Source organism: Vespa velutina, chromosome 10 (assembly GCF_912470025.1).
Source record: "Vespa velutina chromosome 10, iVesVel2.1, whole genome shotgun sequence".
Taxonomy (NCBI): domain Eukaryota; kingdom Metazoa; phylum Arthropoda; class Insecta; order Hymenoptera; family Vespidae; genus Vespa; species Vespa velutina.
Window position 1 is genome coordinate 2,180,679 of NC_062197.1, and position 21,946 is coordinate 2,202,624.

A 21,946-nucleotide genomic window follows, 5' to 3' on the forward strand; every position below is an offset into this window, starting at 1 on the left:
CTATTATCGATTAGGTAACCATCGAATTACTTTTCTAACGACGAAAAAATGTATTCTTGAATTATTTTTTGTTGTATTTTAAAGCATACATAGCTTCAATAAAAAAAAAAAAAAAAAAAAAAAAAATCGTACAATAAACAATAAATCTTGAAGCTTTGCTCGCTTAAAGGATGGTTTCTATTGGTTCATTCTTATCGTTTTGAACATCGTTGAAAATGATTGGCTGAGGATTATAGTATTAAACATTTGCTGCGTAAAAAACTATTATACATATATTTTAATATACGAGTAGGTAATGATGGACGAGTAAAGCAGAAACGGGTGCGTGTATATGCGGTGGTGTACGAAGTGAGGTTATTCAGTGTGAATCAATTTCAAAGTAACTATGGCCGATTATGCGAAAATACCGTAAGTGATTATTTCTATTCAAAATAATGGCAGAGAAAATCTGTCGAAACGGCCTTCTAAAGGAATCTTGAAACGTCCAGTAGCTTCGATAATCCAGAGGCGCCTAGGTAATCATTTATTATAGTTATACATTTATATCGTCACTTTGTAAAATTAAAAGATGATCTCACAGAAAATTTCTTTGCATGACTAAAATGGAAGAACAAGTTTCATTGTGTATATATACATATATATATATATATATAAGTATATTATATATATATATATATATATATATATATTATACCCAATTAATAGACTTTTCAAATCTTTAAATACAGGAAAAAAGTAAATATTCAATAACTAAATATTAAAGTAATAATATTGAAAAAGAATTATATATTTTGTATGCATCCTCCCATAGTTAATACATAATTTAAATTAATATCATCGAAATTAGATGATTTATGATTATTGCACTAGTTTATTAAAAATATATATTACGTTATATAAATCCCATGAATTATTTAATCGATATAATAATACATAATAAATAATAATAAAAATATACATGTACGAGTACAGCATACCTGAATTTACGTATTACAAAAAAATATTTTATATATATACTTTATATATCTATATATATATATATATATATATATATATATATAATAATTATATAATATACAATATATAATATATTATAGGTTTTATATATAGATATATATTATTATATTTTTATAAACTTAAGAGGATTGGAAAATTTGTATATTATTTTTTATTTTGCTTAGACCAAGTAAAGAAACAAAATGGGATGAAATGATATTATTGCAACTCTTCATCCGCCTGAGAAAGATTATGGCCATATGAAAATAGATGAACCTAAAACCCATATAATTATGAAGGCCTTGGCAGTGAACATGAATTCGTAGACCTCTGTGCCATTGCAGCAAAGTGAGGTGTTCATTGATGCATATATATATATGTAGATCGTTTAAGTTCATTGCTATAAAATAGTCAATTATTGAGAAAAGGATATCATCTTATATTCTATGTAATTATAATCATTTATAATTTGAGACAATTAAGTGAATATATTTTAGAAATTGTTTAAAAAATTGTTTATAAATATTTAGATTAGCTGAAGGTAACTAAACCAAAAGTTTTTGAAGACAAAGTGAGGAAGAGGAGGATGAAGAAGATGAAGAAACACCAGAGGAAAGAGGTGAAGCAATTCTTCTTAAGTTAAAATCTTGTTACAAAGATTTATTTAATAAAGGAATATTATCTAATATAATAATAATAATAATAATAATAATAATAATAATAATAATGCAACATTTATTTGAAGGGAAACAATTTGTAAATTGTCATTATTTTTATTTTGCAAAATACATGCTTTAATTATAGAAAAGAGGAAAGCATTGAAGCAGGTCATTATCGTGAATGGCATGCTGTTCAACTAGCACGTAAACAGCTTTTGGAACAAGACGAAGACGAAGATGAGGATGATGAAGTGGAAAATAAAATTGACAGCGATACATCGTCGGGAGAAGAGAACGCATTTAAAACACGTTGTAGTGCATGCCGTCCTGTAAGAGAAGGGAAAACAAATAAATAACAAACAAATCTTTAGTATCCAATTTTATATCATAGATAGTTTTATGTCCATCATTTGTAAATAAATATAACAGACTTTATAATTTCTTAGTTTTCAGTATGTAATGATTAGTTACATCTTTTAATATATATTAAAATTCGATCAATAATCATTATTATTTGATAATTCTTTACATAATTATTCTGTTTAATACTATTATATTTGTATATGTATATATTATATATATATATATATATATATATATATATATATATATATATTAGTATATATAATACACATTTCAGTGTAATGACTACTATTATAAATTAGGTCGTGATAATAATTTTGTATATATGTACAATTGAAATTATAATTTGAATTATCGTGCATTTAAAATGACTCATATTTATAGAATATTACATTTGGGTTTTTTATGTTGCTATGCATAATAGAAATAATATAACAATTGCATCATTGTAATTAAATTACATTTAACAACCATTACCAACCTCGTGTCAAGATTAGTACAAATTTACGTGTGCAGTATTGAATAGAAAGGAATACATAAATTTTGAGAAGAAGGCAATTAAATTCAATCATGTATTCCATACTACAATGATTATAATTGTTCTTATATATACTAAATAGACATAAGCCATTGAATGTAACAATGGACTGAAGTATGTAATTAGAAGTAACGTATTAAACGTAGCATAGCTTTTAAAACGAGATATATGATTGTGACTAATACAAAGAAAGTGTATGCATATATATTATTAGAGTTGCCATTCCTTTTGAAGTCAATAACAATATATTGTACAATATTCCGTCCTGATAATTAGATACATTTTTATTACAGTTTATACAGTGATAGTAATCAATAAGATGCTGATAATATATCTTTTACATTAGATTTTAATTGTTTCCATAAACGAAAGTGAATTCGATGAAAGTTGCGCGGGAACTAGTGCAAATAAATTTTAAGCTATTTTATAGTATGCTTATTAACTACATTAACAATTGCCATGCATAGGAAACAAAAGATGTATTATCCAAAGATAATAAATTAATTAACAATATTCCTTCTTATCTTTTATTGAATTTCATTACACATATATATATATTATATATATATATATATATATATATATATAATATATATATATATAATATTATACGATTTTTTTTTATGCTACAGGTGTATTAAAAACAAAAAAATTGCAACTAATGATCTAATAACATTTCGCAATTTGTTTGAATTATTTTACGTAAATTAACGAAAAAATTAATTTTAAGTATATTTAGATACTTCCTAAAAGGTGGTTTTTTTTTTGCAAAAATTAATTGCCATTATTTTAGAAGATAACAAGAAAATTATATTGTTACATATTTAGAGAGATTCATTGGAAATAGATTATAAAAAAAAAAAAAATTGAAAAAGTCATAAATTTTTCAGAATGTTTACATAAAACTATAATAATAAAATTTTATTGATTTAATGAAATTATGTACAAAAGCTTTGTAGTCATAATATAATAAAATTAGATAAAGACCGACAAATGAGATGTTTTAAGCACAATATTATTAACATAACAATGATAATACATTTATGAGATAAAACAGTCAGCAATAAAGGAAGATATATTACAGTGCTGAATCATTCTATTATTGTTTCATGATTACATAGAAAATAATAATCCAACATTCAAGTAAATGTCTGAATTTTTCTATGTTACAATTAATCAATTAATATAAATTGAAAAAAAATGTATGTGTGTGATCTTGCCACATTATTCAACTATAATTATCTAGATGCCACAATATATGTACATTTTTACTCATCGAGCACATAGAATATTAATTCAAGCACAGTATGGGTATCTTGACTGCTTTGTGCAGCTTTATGTAGAATTTGAATTAATTCATTATCAAGACTGTTCATATAAATAGGTGGTAACTTTGCACCTTCACTACCAGCTTCATATCCAACCTATATAAATGATTACATTATTTAAAGAATGAAATGATAATATATAATATATATATATATATATATATATATATATATATGTGCGTGTATTTCTCATATTTAATAATAAATTAAACTGTATAATTATAACTTACATTATCTGGATGAATAGTTGTTCTAACACCAATTTTTGTAAGTCCTGCAGTTGCTAAAAGATCTAAAAGTTTAACTAAAGCTGCACATGTTGCCCTTGCTATACTCTCTGATAATTTATTTATATCCATAGGATCGTGAACACCATTTGGATGATCATCTGACTACACATAAAATTTTCTTTTTTATAATTTATTGCTTTAATGTATAAAACAATAAACTTATTTTAATTTATTTACATTGAATAAATAAATATTGTATACATTGGTACGATTTAAAAAATATGTGAATCAAAAAATATATGATATCTCACATTATTATTTCAATATATAAGGTAAAATTAATAAAATATTATACATACTTTGATAATAAAAACTTCCGTCCAACGAATAAATCGACTGGTTCCTCTATAATCAGTAGCATTATGAACTCTTATAGAAGGTACACCATCCATTAATTGTCCATCGATAGGACTTTTAACTCTGTAAGTGTATATTTATTAAAATTAAAAAAAAAAAAAAAAAATTAAAAATCACTACAATACGTAATGAACTTAAAAGATTTATTAGCCTTACCCTAAATTAAATTGCACATCATTTTCTACCCATTTTATATTTACAGTTTCATCCGGTTCTGCTGCACCTTGACGTCCACAGCCAATTGAAAAGTCATGCATATTCTTGAGAGCTGCTTTTAAAGCTTCCATTTTTCTGCATTATTTCTACCATTAAACCATCTTCTACTATACTTGACTTAGCAGACAATCCCATTGATGATTTTAATGCACCATTAATGACAATAAAACTTGCTCCAGTTACTAGAAAAGAAACGCTTACGCTTATGTATACTTTTTGTATTATAATTACAGCTATTTTTATTTAATACAATAAATAAATTGTACCTGTTCTTGGTTTATTTTGAATATTAATTGCCTGCGTTTGGTAACTGCTTTCATCTCCTGTATTTGTTTGTATACACACTAAATGTGAATCAGCAGTGATACTAAAATTCGAGGCAAATGCCAAAACATGATCATTAGAATTATTTAGACCTTTTATAACTTGATCATATCTATTTCTAGGAAACATAACATCCGTTGTTCTATTTTTCAAATGAATCGTTAATCCTCTGACACCGGGTAACGTGTATCCAAAATTTCTAAAATCCGCTAACACTTTCATAACTGTATGTCCAATTTCGAAATAAAGTGCATCTCGAAATCTAACGGAGACTAGCGGGCAAGGATAATAACGATATTCAGCACCAAGACGTAATACAAGACGTAACGGAAATACTTTTGCCCATGGAGTCTCCCATCTGACAAACAAATGTAAATACATGTAAATATGTTTTTTGGACGTTAACAAAAAATTGTATTTTACAACGTACCTATGAATTAAAAGGCCTACTAGAAAAGGTGCCGGTGGCAAAACAATTTTTTGTAAACATTGTAAGGTTTGTCGAATAAATAAAAATCCTGCATGTTCACGGGAGCCCAAAAGATTACCTCCCTGATGTATTGAGACAGAAAGCTCTGTCATCGTATTGCCTATGTGTATCAAAAATTAATAATGTTTATAATAATTTTGTAATTTAAGGACAAAAGAAATATGTAATATTAAACCCTTTGTTGCTTCTACGTATATATGATTAATATACATAAGAAGATCTTTTGGTATTTGAGTTTCATCAGGTAAAGTTTCTAATAATAATTATAATTTCATCTTGACCAACACAAGCCAATCCTTTTGAAGTAACATTCCAACATATTCTGTTTACACAGCAACTTACTAAAAAAATAAAAATAAAAAAGAAAAAAAAAACGTATAAGAAAAAGAATTTATATCTATTTTTTGTTCATATTGTATAGATTATATCTTCTACTTACAATTTGTTATCTTAACATATGCATAAAGATTTTTGTTAATTGCAAACATTACTGGTGGTTCACATTCATTTTTTAATGTTCTGTAAAGAAGATCTTGGTCGGTCACGTTATGATAAGAAATTTCTGAAAATATAAAATAAAAATTATAATAGTGCAAAGTGATTGATATTTTCTAATCATAATTATTTGAAATATAATATCGCTTTCTTACGGCCTTTATGTATGGTGACTGTTGGTGGTAGCATATTAGGATCTTGTGGTATGTAACTATTTGTATTAGGGTCCAAAGGTAACAGATTTTGTTTTTTACTTCCACTGGACATTGAATGAGTCAGACGCAGATACTCGCTTGTTCCTGTTTTCCGATAAGGTGGTTTTAAATCCCAAGATGAATCTAGTTCTGTCAGGTCACATCCAGGCCTTATTCCTATGTTTAGTTTATTTGTGTGTGAAAAAAAAAACAAATAGGAAGGGGCAGGATTGATAACATAAATATGTATTTAAAAAAACTAAAGTCAGAAAATAAAATATATATGTGGGGGGATTAACATTAATGAGATAACAAAAAAATAAAGAACTTAACATAAATGGATGGAATATATACATGTGGATGGTTTTAGGATTATAGTCGTACAGGTTATATAATTATACATATACACATTTGTAAAATTACTACCAATAATTAAAGAATGACATAATTAGAGATATGATGAATAAAAGAGTAAAATATGATATATTTTAAATCAATCACTCTTGTTTCAGGCCTTTAGCTAAACAATATATAAATTTTTATATATAATAATTACATAATAATATATAATTATTTTATACAAATGTTACTCACCATCGCTAAACATGACAGACTTAGATCCTTCTGAACGCTGCTTTGTACTACCCTCCCTTTTAAGAACACCAACAGGCACCATTACTGTTGGTGGTGGCGGCGGCAATCCACCTGCTAGTTGCTGTAAAGGTGGTATAGTTGAACAATATTCCATAGGATTATTTGGATTAGGTGGTCTTCCCTATAATCATTTATAAAATAATCCTACTATTAGCAATAAGTAATTCTTTTCTTTCTTAAAAAGATGCACTCCAAGTATAACATATCTATATGAGAGCTGTAGGATTACTATATTTATTAATCTTCATTATGTTACTCCCTATACTTACTTGAGGAGAGTTAACTTCACTATTGTTACCATAGCTTACACAGTTTGTAGGCCAATTATTTGCCTCTTGTTGATTTTCAGCTATGAAAAAAAAAAAAAGAAAAAAGAAAGAAAGAAAAAAAAAAAAAAAACAATATTTATTCAAATATTTTTATACGTCTTCGGAAATAAAAACATTTACCTTTCATTAGAAGCTGATAACAGGCAACACAGACTCTTGAATGGATATTACCTTGATATTCTAATTTGTATTTCATATTACAACATTTGCTACAGAGTACCTGTAACAGTAATAAAAAAAAGTGTAAAACAAATAATGTAATTTAGATTTGTATAAGTCACCATTTACCTTCCCACAAGCACGACAATGATGGCGTCGCTTAAGGACAGTAAATTTTAAATCACATAACATACAACTAGAAGCATTACTATCAGGAATCCAGAAGGGTGGTTGTTTTCCAAGTTTTTTAATAGATTCTGCTAAAGCAATTTCTGAGAGATCAACCACTATGTCTCGGCTGTTAGTACCATTACCTTCATTTTCTGATGTACCTTGCTGCCTGGAAGTGGTGCTAGGAGAACCTGTATTAATTATTTTTTTTTTTTTTTACATTTCATTTTATAGAAATTTACAACTAAAAGTAGTATTCATTATATATATTTGGATTAAATAATATAATAATTATTTTTTTATTAAAAAATATAAAAAAAATATATAATATTATATACCTGATGTATGATGGTCATTCATACTAACTGTTAAAGCGATATCTAAAGTTTGTGGACGAACTGCTTTATTTCCTCCTTCTGTATTTTCATTATGTTCTGAATTATTTTCCACACACACATCTGTACTTTTTGGTTGTATATCGGTACATAAATTAACAATATCATTTAAAGTTTTATTATCTTGTAACCTATGACTTTTGTCTTTGGTATCATAACTAGTATTACCAAGTATTTGTAATTCACTAATTTGATTATTATTTTGTTCTGAAGATGGAACTATATCTTTATTATTTTGTATTGTACAAACATTAGTTTTAACAGGTTGTAAAACTTCTTCTGATTGATCAGATTCATTATTTCCAATTCTAAATACATGTTTATTTTCAGAAGATGTCCAACTTTGTGCTTCATTTGTAGATTGATTTTTTGTCCCTGTATCTTTAATATATTCTACATTATCTACAGGATTTTCCATTTCTTTAACTATTATGTTATTATCACTTTTTGTTTGTATGTGTTCTTCTTTATTTACAGGTATAACTGTTGTAAAATTATTAGATTTGTTCCAATATCTTTCATCGTGTAAAATATTATCAGATACTTTTTCTTTTACTATGTCTTTATCATGTTTATTAACAGAACTTCTTTCAGAACATTCTTCAGTTTTAGTTTTAAATTCTTTTTCTACAAGCTGGCTATTGTCAATTTTATTAGTTGCTACATGAGTTTTTTTATCGTCTTTAGACTCTTCATAAGAAAATGTATTGTTACTTATATTGTTTTCAGTTGTATTCTTATATGCTTCAGATAACAAGGCATTCTGTGGATGTACTGCACTTTCCGTTAATTTTTCTTCTATCTCTAACGTTTCTAAATATTTATTTAATTCTTCTTCTGATAAATCATTCATGTTATTAAAACCAATTGGTTTTTGGGCAGAATATGTGACATTCGTAGTTTCATGAGAATTTGATGGCAATGTATTTCCATCAATATGAGATTCGTTTATCTTCTCAGAAGTTATCCCATTAGAAATATTTATTGCTTCAGTTTCTAAAATTTTAGTTGTATATAATTCATCTGTTATTTTACATGCAGTATCTGATTCCGATACATCTTCTGAAGCAGTATCATTAATTTTCTTATCTTCAAATACATGTATATGTTCATATTGAATATCTTCTGTATTGGGTTGAATAATTTTTTCTTGTTTATCAGAATCAATATTTTCATTATTATCTACTTCTTCATTTTTGTATTCAATATTTTTAAGATCCTGTTTACTACTTTCTACATGTAATTTTGAAGATTGCAATGTATCTGTATTAATAAACTGATTTTTATTTTCTATTACATCCTGATTCAATGGTAGAACAACAGTTTGTTCCACATCATTGAGTATTTCTTCAACTACTTTATTTTTATCTGTTATAGTTTTAATTAAATTATGATCAATGATCTCTGTACTTGTACTAGATATAACTTTTTCCTCGTTAACCATATCAGATTGTTTTTTAGGCCTAATATCTTGTTTATCCAACATACCGTCTACATAATCCAAACTTATTGTTGGTGCATTTATATATTCGTTTAAACTATTTAACACATTGCTAACAGTAGGCTTTATATTTGGCTGATTTAATTTCTTATCATATCTGTTTTGAAGTTGCTGATTGTTATTACTATTTTGTTGTTTTGTCAATAACGGCTGAGATGTGTTATTGTAAATTGTAATAGAAATTGGTTCAGAATCTTGATGATATATACATTGCTTTTGTGCAACTTTATGGTCATTGGTAGAATTTTCTGCATGAAAATGATTTATGGAATCTGTACATTTTCGTGCTGAATCATCTTTATGGTAATTATTTTGAGGCAAGATCATGCTTTTGTCAAGCGAAGACTTACTCTCTGTAATAACATTAGAGCTGTTCTCATGCTTTCCAAATGATAATACTTCAAATTCTTGAATTAATCTTCCACTGTCAACAGTAGTTACATTTGTAGACGTCGATTCTATGCCACACCTATCTACAGTTAATGTAGCATTAGTTATGGGAGAAGTTACAGACGCTATTTGTTCTGCACAATCTGAAAAAAGCAAAAAAAATATATATATATATATATATATATGTATATTATTTTAATTACATTATATTATACGTAGAAATTGAATATTTCGAACAATAAGTATTCTTATGTACGTATACAATATATCATAACGCATACCAAACAATGATAACAAATATTAATAAACCTATTATGAATTTAATTAATTTAATTTAGAAAATAAATATCAATAAAAATAATTTATGATATACCTTCATTAAATTCGAAGTCATCGAGAACCTTGTCTAAATCAATTGCAAATTTCTCCATTGTATAAATTACTGGTGTTTATAGAATAAGTACCATGTATAAAACAGGTTTATACGATTTTTGATAGTAAAACATGTAGTAACAGTGTCAAAGGCGCAAGAACGATGTGCACTGATACTAAATACGTATATAATTATTTTTTGTAAACACGTAAGAAAAGATAACGACGAATAATATTTCTTGATAATAATCCTAATGTCGAGATTTGTTATTTTATGAGAAATAAAATTTCCGTAATAAAAAAAAAAAAAAAAAAAAAAAAAAATAAAAAAACCAAAATACTACAGTTCAATATTTTTTTCTTTGAACACTACTCGTTTGATAAGAAAGTGAAAAATATCATTTTAAAAGATTGTTATTGTACAAAGAAACTAGGATTTTGGAAAATTGATACAAGCGACTTCAGCATCACGTGGACTATTTGTCAATGAAAAGTATAATGGTAACCTATTTACATTGACAACTGTCATTTTACAGCGGTTGTCATTGTATTGTACAGCTTACTATTATAACACTTAAGTCATCCTTTACTGGCTGCCGTGTTGCCAGATTGTGCGTTTTCACTTGCGTAGTAGTTCGTTAATCGGCGGCAAATTTGAATAAATCTTTATTTTTATGAATTATATAACGTAGGTGATATTTAATCGATAAATTAATATTAATAATCAAATTCCAAATTAGATCATTTTTTAAATAGTAAAAAATTTTAACTTATATGGGAAATGTACAAAACAATATGTAGTTAATATAAACAAAATAATTCTTATGTTGCTCAGGATTACTCTTATAAGGTTTTCTTATATATTAATGTTACATAAATAAAAAAACCTATATTATATAAATTTAAATATTTTCACAATAAATTGTCATATATACATACATATATATATATATATATATATATATATATACATAATATATTTAATTAACTCTATAGTGATAAAAATCCATAATCAAACGACTGATATTGATTCCAGAACATAATGTAATTATATATATTAACAGCATTATTGGTAGAGCAGAAAAAATGATGTGTGTCTTATGAAGTATTTCAACACCTAAAAAAAATACGTTTAATATTATACTTTTATGTAATATGCAAACAATTAATACAACTTACTTGTATAGCCCAAAAATGTGATGTATATGTAATATGCAACAGATATAAACCAAAGTGTATTCCCAACAAATCGTCCACCAAAGACATTTGTATTTATGAGGCCTATAAATTTTTTTTAATTGTTTCTAATGTATCATATATTATGAAATTATTCTTGTCTTAAGTTACAACATATAAATGTGATTCAGATTTTCTTACCATTATATATAAAAAGTTGTAGAATGTGAAGTATTATTAAAGGTGGAAAAAAAGCATTCAAATGAATGTCAAATGCATATCCCCATTCGACATCTTGACTTTTATCAATTCTTAAATATCGATTAGTTATAAACCTATATGTAATAAAAATATTTGATTACAAATATGGAATACAGACGCTTAGATTTGATATATATTTATATATGGTTTACCAAAAAACAGTGGCTACTATTAAACCAACAACAATATAATCAACAAAAATCATATAAAGTAAAAGTCTTATAAATTGGAAAAATCCTAATCCCAAAACTACGGCAATACCAACTGCAGAAATACAAAGCCAACATGTTAATAATACTAAAAATGCTGGATCATCTCTTGCAAATTGTGATTTTGTTTCTGAAAATTTTAATTTTAATTGATTAAAAACTTAAAATTTCTTTTATACATTTGTAATAGAATACTTACGTTTTCTACTTTGAAAATTTCTATAAACTTTTTGTGGTGCTGTAAATAAAAATATCATTTGCCATAATGCAAACTCAAAATCCATTTGCTCAAATTTTAATAACTTCCTCAAGTATTTATAACATTTTGTTGCAGCACTGATACAATTATGCCTGTAAGATAATCATAATTAATATTATATCTTTAAAAAGATTAACATTTCTATGTCATACCTATATGTAACAGGCGTTGGTAACGTTGATCCTACATCTACTAAAATTGGAGATGTACAACGACTTGTAGGAGGAGAAGTTGAAAATTTCATTTTTGTTTACTTAATTATGATCTTTGCTCTTTTTCACTCTCCCTCTCTCTCTCTCTCTCTCTCTTTTCTGAAAAAAAATTTAACAATTAATTTTTTATAACTATTGTATAAAATTAGAAATATATTTATAAGAGTGTCATATCGGTAAAGAATGTAAACTTGTGTAAGAAAATAATAATTTATTTAAATATTACTATTAATAATTAAAAAGCTACCTTTATTTTATATTCGACCTGTAGAAAAAAATAATGCATAACCTCGATTATACAACATAATTTATTTTTATATAAACTCTTAGGATGACTTTTTCAAATATTTCTCACGAATGTAAATATATGATTAAACTAAAAAAAAAAAAAAAAAAGAAAACAAAGGTATTTGACACGAGAGAACGTTAGATGAGTTTAAGTCATAAGCTTAGTCAGTTGTATTATCCTGCTATGGACGATATTATTTGTAAAAGTTAGAAACGAATACTATAACATAATATATAATATTAATGCATCTATTATTTATAATTTGATCAAAAGTTATACAATAAAACAGTGAAGATGTTTTGGGGTTTAATAATGGAGCCAAAAAAACGATATAGTCAAACCGTTGAAATACCATTTCACTTGTCTATGGCGACTTTGGATACTACAACCGGCAATGATGAAATAGTGCAAGTTACGATAACTTACAATGATACGAATTATTTACTTTGTAACCTGAAAAAAAGCACAATGTGGCAAGTATCACTTGACTTGAATTTTGAAAAAGGAAATGAAATAACTTTTATATGTAATGGTGATAGTTATGTACATTTAACTGGATATTTGAATCATAAATTAATTTTGAAAGAACAAGAAGAAAAACGAAATGAAGATTCACAAACAGCTAATAAACAAATAAAAAGAAAAGCAACACATTATCCTAATGTAACTTTAAAACCAAAACGAATGAAATGTGAAATTGAATCTTCGGATGAATTACAATCTGATTACAGTGAATATCTAACTGGGACTGAAAGTGAAGAAGAAGATAATGATGAAGATGAAGATGAATATGAAGATGAAGAAGAAATAGAAATAGATGAAATAGATGATAGCTTTGAAGCTGATGATGATGATGATGATGATGAACTTTGTTTAAATATGGAGTCTATTGATGTCTCTGAAGACAAAGAAGAAATTGAAGAAGATATCGAAAAAGAGAATAAATTTATCAAACGAAATAAAAAAGACAAACAAATCCAACAACAAGATAAGATGCAAGAAGAAAGAAAATTAATGTATGAACATAAAGATGAAGAAAGAAAACAAGATAGAAAACAACAAAAGAAAAAATTGAAAGTACATAATGTTCTAAGAGAGATAAAGAAAACTAAACCTATAAGAATAAAAGATATAAAAATAGGCAATGGAGCAGTTGCAAAATCAGGAAAATTGATCTCCATTTATTATACGGGTAAATTAAAGAATGGCAAGAAGTTTGATGAGAGTAAACAGGGAAATGGTTTTAAATTTAAACTTGGAAGAAGTCAAGTGATTAAAGGATGGGACGTAGGTATAATAGGTATGAAAGTTGGCGGAAAGAGGCAAATTATAATTCCTCCTGCTATGGGATATGGTGCTAAAGGTTTGCCCCCTTATATTCCTGGAAATAGTACGCTTGAATATGAAATTGAATTAAGAAATGTTCAATGATATTTAAAAAAATCTTATTGTGATTTGATTAATTTCTAAGTTCGTGATTACTAAGAGCATCTGATTAACGTGAAACAAGTAAAACGAATTTTTGGTTAGTTTCAAATAATAATATAATTCAAATTGTATTCGATAAGATGTAATAGCAGATGCAACACAATTATTATATGTGATATTTAATATATTTTAACCTTATGTATGTCAAATATGTTGAAATAAGTGATATAAACAAATTTTATTATTAAATTGAAAAAGAAACATTATGTTTATTGTCACATTATCATTCTAGCTATTAGACAATTAATATAAATTACCTGTACACCTTTTTTTTTTTTTTTTTTTATAACATTAGATTTAAGCTTAATTTATGTCATACGTCAAATGTCAACAATATAAATAAGACAATAAATTTTAATTTTTGCATCATACACTTAATGAAAATTCACAATTTTATGTATCTTAATCTTTTCATATAAATTTCTTTTATCGGAATTAATGCGTACCGGGTTTTTTTTACAGTTGGATAACTGATGATGTACATACATATATTAATTATGATTGGATGACTGGATAGAGAGAGAATGATAGATGTAATATGATTGCTACATAAACGAGATATGAAAATATTTATAAGCACCACATGAGTCATTAATATATTTAAGCATAAAAATGTTAAGATTCTATTAATTTACTAAAACGTAACAAAAAATAAAAAAATTAGAGATACGCTTTTATATTCGATCAACATTATTTACATGTTTCTCAATTTTCTGACGTTTTACAACGTGAAGATAGGTGTGCTGAAATCGCTACCATTCGCGCTCCCTAGTGGTTTAACCGGTAAACTTCAATAAAATTAAGTATTACATATAAAACAGAAATTAAATAAAATATTTACATATTATAATATATATGTAGTTATTATAATATATAATTATTAATATTATTCACAGAGTATGGAAAGGAATGTTTATTCTATGAAATTGTTATATAGCTACATTTTTAATAATATACATAGCTTCATTATCACATCCAAATAGTAAAGTAGTTTTATCAATGTCAATACTATTTATTGGTTTATGCATATCACAACAGAGCGATGTAACGTTAATATTACCATTTGTTCCTATTGTATTCAACCAATGAGTGTCTGTTGAATCTACAATGAAAATTCCTATATGAATGACACATTTTATATGAATATATATATATGCTAGAAAAATAAAGTTACCTAATCTTAATTTTGAATTCTGTGTATTGTTCCAATGCCATAATTCACCACTGGTTGAACATGTAAATAAATTTTCTGGTCTATCTGGATGAAACATAATTTCACTAACTGCTTTTGCATGAGCATTAAGCTGTGATATGGGATAAGTATGATGTCTTAAATCCCATACAGTCAAACTACCATCACCTCCACCTGCAACTATTATGTGCCTCTGTGTAGGATGATGTGCGATACTCATTGCTTCGGTCTGAAAAATATTTTATATAATTATTTAATATTTTAAGGACTATATTAATTACAAAAAAGATTAAAATATTAAATGTATGCGATACTTTGATCTGTTCTGAAAGCATAAAAGTAGTTGCAGGAGTATCATGATCATTTCTTAAATCCCAAACTTTCATGTGTCCTCGTAAATTGCCTGTCAGTATTTCACTATGTCTTAGGAAATCAACACAATAAATAGAACAGCTATCTGCATTCTCTACAAATTTAAATAAAGTTTGCTCATATGAATTAAAATTCTTATGAGTGTACATTATATAAACATTAATATTTACCAATTGTTCTAACTGGTTTCTGTTGTGTAGTTGTCAGAAGATTGATTCGACCATCTTCACCCACCGAAACTATATCTTGCTCGAAATTAGAAAGAGCAGTACATGGAGCATAATCTAATGTTCTATATAAATAAACATTAATCATAGTAATGAATTTGCACAGAATTATATATATCATGAAGTTTACTTACTTAAAATTATGTATAAATTCCCATGCCATATGTTCTTTAAATTGAGGAAATGGATTTTCATGAATTTGTAATAGTTTAACAGAGCCTAAAGATGACGATGCCACAAAAAAGTTACTGTTTATAAACTGTAAAATTGATATAATATTAATCTTAATCAAACAACATCTATTGTATATTTAATCTTGAATATAGAACCTTTATTTCTGTAACATCACCAAGAAATGAATACTCAGAAGCAATAGTTGGATATGTTTCTTCATCTTCGTTTGTTGTAAGAGACCAATATGTAATTTTATTTACCTAGATATAAGAATAAAACGTTATAGATAACAATAATTTATTTTATTCATAAACTCATTTCAATAGAAAAATTTAGGTTATGTATCATTCATATACCGGATCGTCCCAGCTGCCGGTTAAAAAGTTTTTTATTTCTGCAAAATCTTCGCGTTTCCATCTTATCTTTGAAATCTTTTGAGATATAAATGTTCCTTGGACATTTTCGCTCATTTTAAAGAAAACACTTTTTGTCAAAATTTCAATAAAACAAGAATATTATAAACGAAGTTACAGGTCACATCGAAAAGAAAAAGAGTAATTCTGAAGTTAATGTAAAATGTGTATTGATTCGATGAAATATATTTATATAATGTTAACGAATTATAGATCTTTAAATTGTTCTTATTTTATATATTAAAATTTATAATTTAAACTAAATCACGTATTAACGGTTAATACGAAAAAAAAAAGTTCGATTTCCCGCGCTCGTAACTAATATCACGCTCGCGCCATTTTCATCCAAGCGATGAAATTCGATGAAATCTATTTCTGTGGACTCCAGGAACATCACCATCTTAGAAAGTTAGAATCTCGACGAGAGTCAAATGATTCTATAACGTCCTACCATTCGTAATGTCGATAATAATAAAACGTTCGATATTACTTTTATATATTTTTGTGTTGTATTCGATTATCGTTAGTGCAATTGTACCAGTTTCGAAAAATGGTAAATAGATTTAAAATTTTAAACAATAACGAAAAAAATTCATTATTAAAAGAATATATTATTGATCTTTCATAACTTATGATAAAACACGACGCGTTTATTTTCAGTTGAAATCGAAAGCAATGTTAGAGACGATAATAATATTATCGAAACGCAATATGCAGTTTGTAAAATTTCAACGGAGGAATTAGTCGCAAACGCACATGCTACCGTAACAAAAGTTCTCACAGGAGCCTGCAATGCAAGTAAGATTCGTTCGATTAAGATCTGTAACTTTTTGATTTGAACAGTTTTTCTTTCACTTTTGTTTTTTTTTTTCTTTCTTTTTTTTCTTTTTTTGCCCGTACGACTAACTCCATAAAAATGAATTCTCTTACAGAAACAGTAGAAGCGAGATTTGAAAAATTAGAAAAAAATTTATCCGACGAATTACAGGAGATCAAGATACTTCTTCGTACATTAATGGAACAACGTGATACTTCTTCAAAAATCAATGATACGATTTATCGAAATAACAAACAAAACGTTAAATCTAATTACAAGATTTTTTACAACAATCATAATATATCTCCAAGGCAAAATGAAATCAATGAATTTAATTATACGATCAAAACGGAATCATTGAATAGTTAGTGAGAAGAGAATGAATGTTTATTTATTCATTTTTTTTATCTAATTATCGTTTTTATATAAAACATTTATGTTTTTTTTTTATTTTTTTTTTATTTTTTATTTTTTTTTTTTTTTTTCAGAATCCTTAAACGTTTTTACGTATTATTGGGAAATTAGGGGTTTCGAAGAGAAACTTACGAAATGGGATAGGACACGTTTCGAACGTAGCTCAACCTTTTACGTGGGTCAACCTGGATACGCGATGTATTTAAAAATTGTACCGAAATATTTTCCAGATGGTACAGTGTTTATAAGCGTTGGTTTAACGAGTGGTCAATACGATTCATTCGTTAAATGGCCGTTCTCTTATAAAATCCAATTGTCGGTAAGAATATCCGATGAATAGAGAAATCGTCTTAATAATTAATTTATTCGATATTATAAATATGAAATATTGTTTATTAAAGATTTTAGATCAGTCATTAGAAAAATTGAAAGAGGATAGACCTTCTCGTATTTGGGATCCAACTGCACTTTGTACAGAATATTTTTGGAAACGTCCTACATCGATTGGTGAAACGGATAATCCAGAATGTGTTGGTTTAAGTATCCCAAGAAATGTTATACTCTCTAGATTACCTTTGATTTTTCGTACTGATACAAGTCATTCTCGATATATTTGGAACGACAGTATATTAGTGAAACTTGTTATCTATTTTTAAGTATTATCGATCTTTAAATGTCAATTGAAATGACGTGGAAAAAAAAAAAAAAAAAAAAAACAAAACAAAACAAAAGAAAAACAAAACAAAAAAAAAGAAAAAAGAAGAAAAAAGAGAAAAATCCAATGTCTCGTTTTACAACATGAAATTCGTTTATTATAATTTCTTTTACAGATATAACACAATTTTTTTTTTTTGTGGCGTAAAGCATCAAAATTAATTATAATATAAAAACGGTAAAAACATATTATCAATTATATTCATATTTACGCGATATGAATCAATAGATATCGAAATGACGCTGCGATGACATTAAAAACGTCATCGTAGTTGATATCACAATATTAAAATAATATATAAATAGAATAAATTAAATCATCGCTTTTGATCGATATACTTATTTAAAAATATTATTAAACATAGATGAAATAATTCTAAATAATTTAATAATATTTTGACTTTCGATTGTTCATTTCATGAATCTAAAGGAGTACTTATATTAATTTCTATCAGTCAATTAATTTCTTCCAGTGCTAATTCTCGATCGGGTAAAACTGTGAAGTCCTGTGTTATCTCTGGGAGCTCATAATCATTAGAACCTCGAGAAATTGTGTTTCGAATTTCTTCGGAAGCCGCATTTATTAAAGCTTTATAGATAGGTATTGGAAGACGAATTCTAATTCCTTTCTTAGAATCAAAGTACGGAGATTGAATTGAAGTTCCATGAAAACTCCTTTTTCTTCCACAACCTGTGAAATTTTAGCTTTTTAACAAAAATGTTAAAGGATCGTATGAGATCCTTTCTTTCTTTAATGAGAATTCACTCACCAGTAAACGCATTGCAAAATGGTCTTTTCATTTTATATGTTCCATACATCGAAAATGCGTTCGAGATATCGCGCTGAAATCGATCAGAATAATTTTTACACGAAATATGAAAATATCGTAATAGATGTAAATAATCAAAATCATATAATGCTTATGATTTTTCTATTTAATAGCTTACCTCATTTTGCATTCCTTCTACATATCCCATCTTTATTAAGAATATCAATGGTATTATGAAGAAAAGGTAACGGATTATCTAAAAATTCAGAGTAAATTTTGATAATTTTAAATGGAACTAAAGAACGATTAATTGTAATTAAAGATTCTTGCGATGGAAATACATAAAACAAGTAACTTCGTTTGATTTTCTAAAGACAAGAGCAAATGAATTGAAGATTTAAATGAATTAAGGAAATAATTGTGATTGAGAAATAAAAAGTTCGAAGAACTTCAAAAAACATTTTGAATTATTTCTGAAAAAAATATTCATATAATCTCATAATCGCCTACTAATTCCTATTGTTACATAATTTAAATAAAATGGAAACGTTATACAATCACTTTTGTGCTTTGCTTAATTATCGATTAACATTAATACTTCATATTTTATCAAAGAGGAACAGATCTTTATGATGTTAAACGAAACAATCGTATTAATTAGATTCGTAGATTTGTTACAGTGTATATGTAATCAAAAATTGAACACTTGTAGCTTTAAAAATTTTTAAGTAAATAATTAATTGTGAAGCAAGCGAATTTATGAAATTTGAAATATTATAGTTTCCGAGGTGAGTCCTCTACAATTTCTTTTTTTCATTGACATCCATTCTCGAGTTTAGATGTATAAAATAGGTAATTTAAAAAATAATTATATTCTCAAGTATATTAAAATAAAAGAGAAAATAGAAAAGTTTCCATAATGTGAGATGTCTGTCAACGGCCATTTTGACACGTCATTAAAACTATATTAATGGCAAACATCAATGTCGTTGAAAATATGCGATACTGGTATATCGCTATTAATATACATTTAATAAAAAATAAGTATATTAATTTTATAAAAAGAACATTTTACGTGAAAGTATTTTTTTCCTAATGACTTTGACAAAACCAAAATACGTTCGATACGAGATTAAAAATAAAATAATGAAAATATTACAACGTGATTCATATCCTAGTTTTTTGAAAAGCAATTACTATATATCCACGACGTCCCATGATAAATATATCAATACGAAGAATCTTGTAAAGAATTTAAACGTTCATACATATATCGCCGTTAGATCGCCCACGTATTACATAACTTCTTGTCTTCCTAGCATAAATATAATTTATCTAACAGGTGACATATAAAAAAAAAAAAAAAAAAAAGGAGATCAAGTTTCTTATATTCTTAACAAAATAACAAACAACTAACTTCATCATTCGCCATTATTAAATTTCATTGATCGATATTCAATTTCAATTTGACTCTGTTAATTTTTAAATCGTAAAGAAAGATCTTATTGCAAATTCTTTTTTTCTTTTTTCTTTTTTTTTTTTTTTTTTTTTTTCTTTGTCAAAAGTGTTGAAGGAAAATGATCTTTTCTTATGAAGAACAAAAAGAAAGAAATCAAAAGAACGTACCTTCATTCTGGATAAGTTTGAATAAAGTTCTTCGCGTATTTTCCTTCGTCTTGATACTTTATTTCTCTCTTTCTTTCTTGTTTAAAAAAAAAAAAATAAAGCGAAATAATACTCGCTATTACTGTCTCGCACAATTTGAACTTCGACTAAAATGATTAGAAACGGCAAAGGGTTGCTTGATTCTCTGCGCACGAAGGGTGCCAAGGAGTAAACGTATTTGAGGAAGAAATCTGTGCGCGCTTGCTCTTCAAGTACAACCCCCTCCTCGATCAAAGAGAATCGAGACCGCTAGGAGAACGCATGACCGTACCTATATATACTCATTTTCTAACAGTGAATCGTGTATTTTATCATTTGCATTGGAAGGAGAATTTTATCCTCGCTTACGTAGTCTTGTGGTTACCCTCGAAATACATATATACATGCATACATACATACATATAACGTCTAAGAAGACAAAATGTATCATCCCTTGCACACTTCGTTGCTATTTGATCTTTATTCGTTCAAAATTCTTAATGTGATTTCTCTTCGGGAAGGCATTCAAGGTTAAGAAATGCAAATTCAAATTGCAATGTAAGAGGAAGATTAATTGAGAAAGATTTGAATAAATTACAATGCGATTTAAACATATCGAATTTATATATTTCATCGATGTATTATTTCGGGTACAGAATTGACGATAAATATCTATAATGTTTATTGATAATAATTTCTTACTTTTTTTTTTTTTGTTTATTTTTTTGATAATTTCAACTTCAAACAATCTTTCGCTAAGAGAATTTACGATAAGGTAAATTGAAAACGATTGAATATCGATAACAAGAAATCGTGAAAAAAGGAGTAGTCGATAAGAGTTTGAGTAAATCATAGAAAAACGTCCGGGGTTAAGTACTTACATCGTTCGTACATCAGAACCTGCTGCGTTATGATAAGGTCATTCACACCCTTGAAACAATCGTGTGCCATTTTCTTTTTCATATTTAAACAAAAAAAAAAAAAAATATATATATATATATATTTAATGATTTCCATTAATCCTAAAAATGAGGATTAACAAAACACATGCTAAAATAAACTGTTTTATATATATGTATTTAGTTTAATTATAT

The 21,946-nt window shown here is 26.6% G+C and overlaps 6 protein-coding genes and 1 pseudogene across 9 annotated transcripts; 3 read left to right on the forward strand and 4 right to left on the reverse strand.

Annotated features, from left to right (window-relative positions):
- Positions 1–385: 385 nt before the first annotated feature.
- On the forward strand, positions 386–2,149 carry LOC124952228 (annotated as a pseudogene).
- A 1,672-nt stretch (positions 2,150–3,821) lies between these two features.
- Positions 3,822–10,507, reverse strand: LOC124952057 (zinc finger FYVE domain-containing protein 16-like). The gene is given in 17 exon segments (XM_047501364.1): positions 3,822–3,980; positions 4,115–4,276; positions 4,474–4,594; positions 4,688–4,819; positions 4,821–4,929; positions 5,014–5,429; positions 5,502–5,661; positions 5,737–5,821; positions 5,823–5,902; positions 6,001–6,123; positions 6,212–6,427; positions 6,845–7,025; positions 7,174–7,253; positions 7,354–7,453; positions 7,522–7,754; positions 7,902–9,992; positions 10,223–10,507. Coding segments are annotated over 17 exon segments (4,503 nt in total). The 5' UTR covers positions 10,281–10,507; the 3' UTR covers positions 3,822–3,824.
- A 673-nt stretch (positions 10,508–11,180) lies between these two features.
- On the reverse strand, positions 11,181–14,700 carry LOC124952060 (protein unc-50 homolog). 4 transcript variants are annotated; one of them, XM_047501371.1, is made up of 8 exons: positions 13,054–14,348; positions 12,586–12,603; positions 12,279–12,437; positions 12,067–12,218; positions 11,811–11,997; positions 11,599–11,732; positions 11,401–11,502; positions 11,181–11,338 (listed from the first exon to the last, which is right to left on the reverse strand). In XM_047501371.1, the coding sequence occupies exons 3-8, from the start codon at positions 12,368–12,370 to the stop codon at positions 11,202–11,204; spliced, it is 804 nt and encodes a 267-aa protein (XP_047357327.1). In that variant the 5' UTR covers positions 12,371–12,437; positions 12,586–12,603; positions 13,054–14,348; the 3' UTR covers positions 11,181–11,201. The 4 variants fall into 4 exon arrangements, with proteins under 4 accessions (XP_047357327.1, XP_047357325.1, XP_047357326.1 ...); XM_047501369.1 differs by having other exon boundaries at positions 12,980–13,113; XM_047501370.1 differs by lacking the exons at positions 12,586–12,603; positions 13,054–14,348 and adding an exon at positions 14,562–14,700.
- LOC124952229 (46 kDa FK506-binding nuclear protein-like) lies at positions 12,922–14,058 on the forward strand. The gene is made up of 2 exons (XM_047501777.1): positions 12,922–13,381; positions 13,769–14,058. Exons 1-2 carry the CDS (start codon positions 12,922–12,924, stop codon positions 14,056–14,058), a joined length of 750 nt encoding a protein of 249 aa, XP_047357733.1.
- Positions 14,373–16,870, reverse strand: LOC124952058 (nucleoporin Nup43-like). The gene is made up of 7 exons (XM_047501366.1): positions 16,437–16,870; positions 16,236–16,340; positions 16,041–16,165; positions 15,850–15,971; positions 15,622–15,773; positions 15,290–15,536; positions 14,373–15,217 (listed from the first exon to the last, which is right to left on the reverse strand). The coding sequence occupies exons 1-7, from the start codon at positions 16,548–16,550 to the stop codon at positions 15,045–15,047; spliced, it is 1,038 nt and encodes a 345-aa protein (XP_047357322.1). The 5' UTR covers positions 16,551–16,870; the 3' UTR covers positions 14,373–15,044.
- On the forward strand, positions 16,765–18,772 carry LOC124952059 (TNF receptor-associated factor 6-A-like). The gene is made up of 5 exons (XM_047501367.1): positions 16,765–17,046; positions 17,154–17,291; positions 17,426–17,674; positions 17,799–18,043; positions 18,126–18,772. Exons 1-5 carry the CDS (start codon positions 16,953–16,955, stop codon positions 18,378–18,380), a joined length of 981 nt encoding a protein of 326 aa, XP_047357323.1. The 5' UTR covers positions 16,765–16,952; the 3' UTR covers positions 18,381–18,772.
- Positions 18,536–21,546, reverse strand: LOC124952061. The gene is made up of 4 exons (XM_047501372.1): positions 20,835–21,546; positions 19,387–19,464; positions 19,209–19,281; positions 18,536–19,129 (listed from the first exon to the last, which is right to left on the reverse strand). Exons 1-4 carry the CDS (start codon positions 20,838–20,840, stop codon positions 18,894–18,896), a joined length of 393 nt encoding a protein of 130 aa, XP_047357328.1. The 5' UTR covers positions 20,841–21,546; the 3' UTR covers positions 18,536–18,893.
- Positions 21,547–21,946: the final 400 nt, after the last annotated feature.